This window comes from Poecilia latipinna, unplaced genomic scaffold, assembly GCF_001443285.1.
Source record: "Poecilia latipinna isolate Pla-1442-1.1 unplaced genomic scaffold, P_latipinna-1.0 Scaffold165, whole genome shotgun sequence".
NCBI classification, from domain to species: domain Eukaryota; kingdom Metazoa; phylum Chordata; class Actinopteri; order Cyprinodontiformes; family Poeciliidae; genus Poecilia; species Poecilia latipinna.
This window is the reverse complement of record NW_015112781.1, coordinates 152,185-155,427: the sequence shown is the minus strand read 5'-3', so window position 1 is coordinate 155,427 and position 3,243 is coordinate 152,185. Positions and strand designations below refer to the sequence as shown.

Genomic DNA, 3,243 nt, shown 5'->3' with positions numbered 1-3,243 from the left:
TTCCCTTAACGCCAACCGATCCACCAAACAAGAGGCCGGGGGGCCCCAACCCACCCCCAGGTCTTTGAAAAAAAAAAAAAAAAAAAACTCTTTAGAACAGTTATATAACAAACACATTTAAAATATTTAATGCATTACTGAAATATAAAAGAAGCTTTTACACACTTCACATTTCTCTTGCTTTTTTTTTTTTCGGCTTTTTGTCACCATTAAGCAAATTTTAATATAAAACGAAGTTCTCAAGTGTTTCACTTTAGAGGAAAACGTTATTAAAAGCGAACTGCTCCTACTGTAATTTTTCGGGAAGTTGAGTGTAATTTTACCTGCCAAAGCCAAGCTTATGTACCTTGAAGCCTTGAAGAATCATAAAATAACCTAAACAGAACCTTTCAGATAAAGTAGAAATGAAGTAGAAAATAAGACTAGGTTTCAAAACCGTTATCTACAATTAGAAAAACAAACATGAAGCAGCGGAGAACCTTCCTGGAAATGTATCGGCAACTCATCAAGGATGTCACACAAGAACCCAGAACATTTTTTTTTATGTGTAACCAGGTTGCTGTGGATAACATTTCCCCTTAATATATTTATTCAGATTGTCATAGTCTGATATGTAGATTGGTTTTTAATGAGGAAAATCATTTTCCACAGTAACTGTAATCTCTCTTTTTACAGGGTATCAAGAGAGAAGGGCAGTTCCCGGATAATCAACAACCGGAGCGGGATTATGATCTACCCTTCGAGTTGCGAGGAGAATTAGTCTAGATTGAGACAATGATTTTAATCAAATAACTTGACTCAATCATAGGTACTGAGTAAATTGGTGTAAAGAAGTATATACTCCTGTCGTTTTTTTGTTGTTGTTTTTTTCTAGAACTTGGTTTAAATTACATTGAATGATTAGATTGAGAGCAAAAATAAATGTAAGTTTTTCCAACTTTAAAGTTTTGTTTTTACTTTTTATCCTTAAAATAATAAGTTGATCTAATTCACTGACATAAAGATTTGAAAGCTTCGGTCCCCTTATTGCAGTCAGGAATATCAACGTGATAAATATTGTTTTTCTCTCAATAAATATCCTTATATTACACTGTAAGGTTAGTTTCGACTTCTGCTCCTCTTTTTATGCCCCCTCCACCTTCTGCCTCTTTTGTAGAGCCGAGTCATCGTCATTACCCACAATCCCCCCCACACCTTCCCGCCCTCCTACAGGGGCCTGCAGGTAGACATGAATCAGTCGGTTAGAGATAGAAATGAACTGACATGTGTGCGGTCGGCACTGGAGCAGAAGCAACAGAGGCTCACGGTGCCACCCAAGCAGACATCATCCTTTTGACCCATCTGACATTAACATTTTCCAGTGTGTATCCAGATGAGAACCTGATGACAGGGGCTCTCTCCCTCCCCCCACCGACTACAAAGACTTTTCAGATCTGACAGCTGGTCTTACGGAGTTCCTACAATGGGATCAGACTGAGCGGTATTTAGTACAGTTTCATCTTAAGACGAGAGAAGCCATATCGGTGACCAGACTTTATAATCCTGTTTTCTCTCGGACCGGAATTAAAGCTTAAAGCGGTGGTGAAGCGGAGAAACCATGCTGGGAATCTGCGGTCAGAGAGAAAGAGGGAGACTGAGACGAGGAAAGGGTTAAGCTGAGCTTCATATGTGGCTACTGCAACAAACAGATATTCTCTGCTTTATGGAAAACCATTTCATTTGGCGGCTCTTTGTCAAATATCAAATGGTATTTACACAAATAATAATTAAAAAAAAGAAATTTGTGTAATCTTCTCGTATGAAATATAAACAATGTAAAAATTCAAGTCAGAAATTAAATAATTTTAGTATAAAATTGCATTTTACACTAAGTTCCTTTTGCAGACCTGCAGAATCATACATTAGGAAAATATGTGCATATTTGAATGAAAGCCCTTTTGGCATATTTGTTCAAACTACTGTCGTACCCTGGCGATAGTTTATCCAATACTGCTCAGACATTGGCAATAATTTGTTGTACCTGCAGTTCCATGCAGAAAATATTTTATATTTTTCATATTTTGTTATGACACAACCACAAATTAGTGTTTTTTTGTTTTTTTTTGTTTGTTTTTTTTTGGGGGTGGGAGGGGTTACTGGAATTTTATCTAATAGAGCAATAAAACGTAGCCTATTATTGCGAAGTGGACGAAAGCTTAAGAATGGTTTTGAAAAGGGTTTATAAATTAAGAGAGTCAGTGGAGGAGTTGTAATAAAACGTCACCTGCTTTAATGTTTTAAATCTCTGCTAAACGTCTGCATTATGCTCAACGCAAGTTGAAAACATCAATATTCGCATTGATACAACTTTTACTGAGTGGTTATGAATTTAATATGTAGCACCTGCATGCTTACTTCCTGTATCAGTGGCTATAACTTAGCAGTTTAGACATAACATGAAGCTGTTAAGCTGCAGATCATTGGCTGAATACTCGGACTTACTTACTTGCCTTTAGCAGAACAGATTCAGCATCACCTTTACTGGCTAAGATTGTGTGCACAGACATGAAGTTTCAAGCCCTCACCTGTCTTCACGTCATGTCCGCCTTTATTCTGTCAAGTATTCATCGGAGCAGTGTTGCTGTACGCAACGCACCGCATATATGTTTCCCTTTGACTGAAAAGCCCCGCAGGTCTCTTAACAAAAATCAATGTGTTCCTCCAATGAAAATATTTATCTACAGGATGCAAGATGCAATTTAAATCTGCAAAAATCCACAAATTTCCTTAGTGGGGTTTGAACGCCTGGAGATGCATCTCAGTGTTTCTCGCTGAGCCTCTTTCCCAGGCTTGCCATTCTCCATTAGGGGCCGTCAAGGTGCGTTTGCCTCATTACTGAACAATTGTTTAAGTTCCTGTCTAACCGAGCTCTGTTTTCGTACCAAAGCCTGTTCATAATGCTTCATTTCAGCTCACCCATGAACAGTAATCTGCTAGACTGAAAGTTTGACAGCTCAATACTGCATGTCACCTTCTATTTTTCCTTACTCGCCTCGTGAACATTTTGATGTGTTGCTTCCAGGAGAATCTCAAGAGAGCTCAGAGAATCTCGGAGAGGGGAAAACTAAATCAAAAGAGAAATAATTAACATAATTTAATTACCTAATGTCTAAGGTTTTTTTTTTTTTTTTTTTTTTTTCCTTGTTTTTGTGTTTAAAAAAAAAATTTTTTTTAAAAAAATATTTTTATAATTTTTGGGGATTA

General features: G+C 37.2%; 1 protein-coding gene across 2 annotated transcripts in view; it reads left to right on the top strand.

Annotated features, from left to right (window-relative positions):
* nphs1 (NPHS1 adhesion molecule, nephrin) overlaps window positions 1-1,756 on the top strand; it is a 73,354-nt gene extending 71,598 nt beyond the window's left edge. For both annotated transcript variants that reach the window (XM_015029849.1, XM_015029851.1), the window contains one exon: window positions 676-1,756. In XM_015029849.1, the coding sequence (XP_014885335.1) occupies window positions 676-765 (90 nt within the window). In that variant the 3' untranslated portion in view covers window positions 766-1,756. The remainder of the gene's footprint in view (window positions 1-675) is intronic.
* The last annotated feature ends 1,487 nt before the right edge of the window (window positions 1,757-3,243 follow it).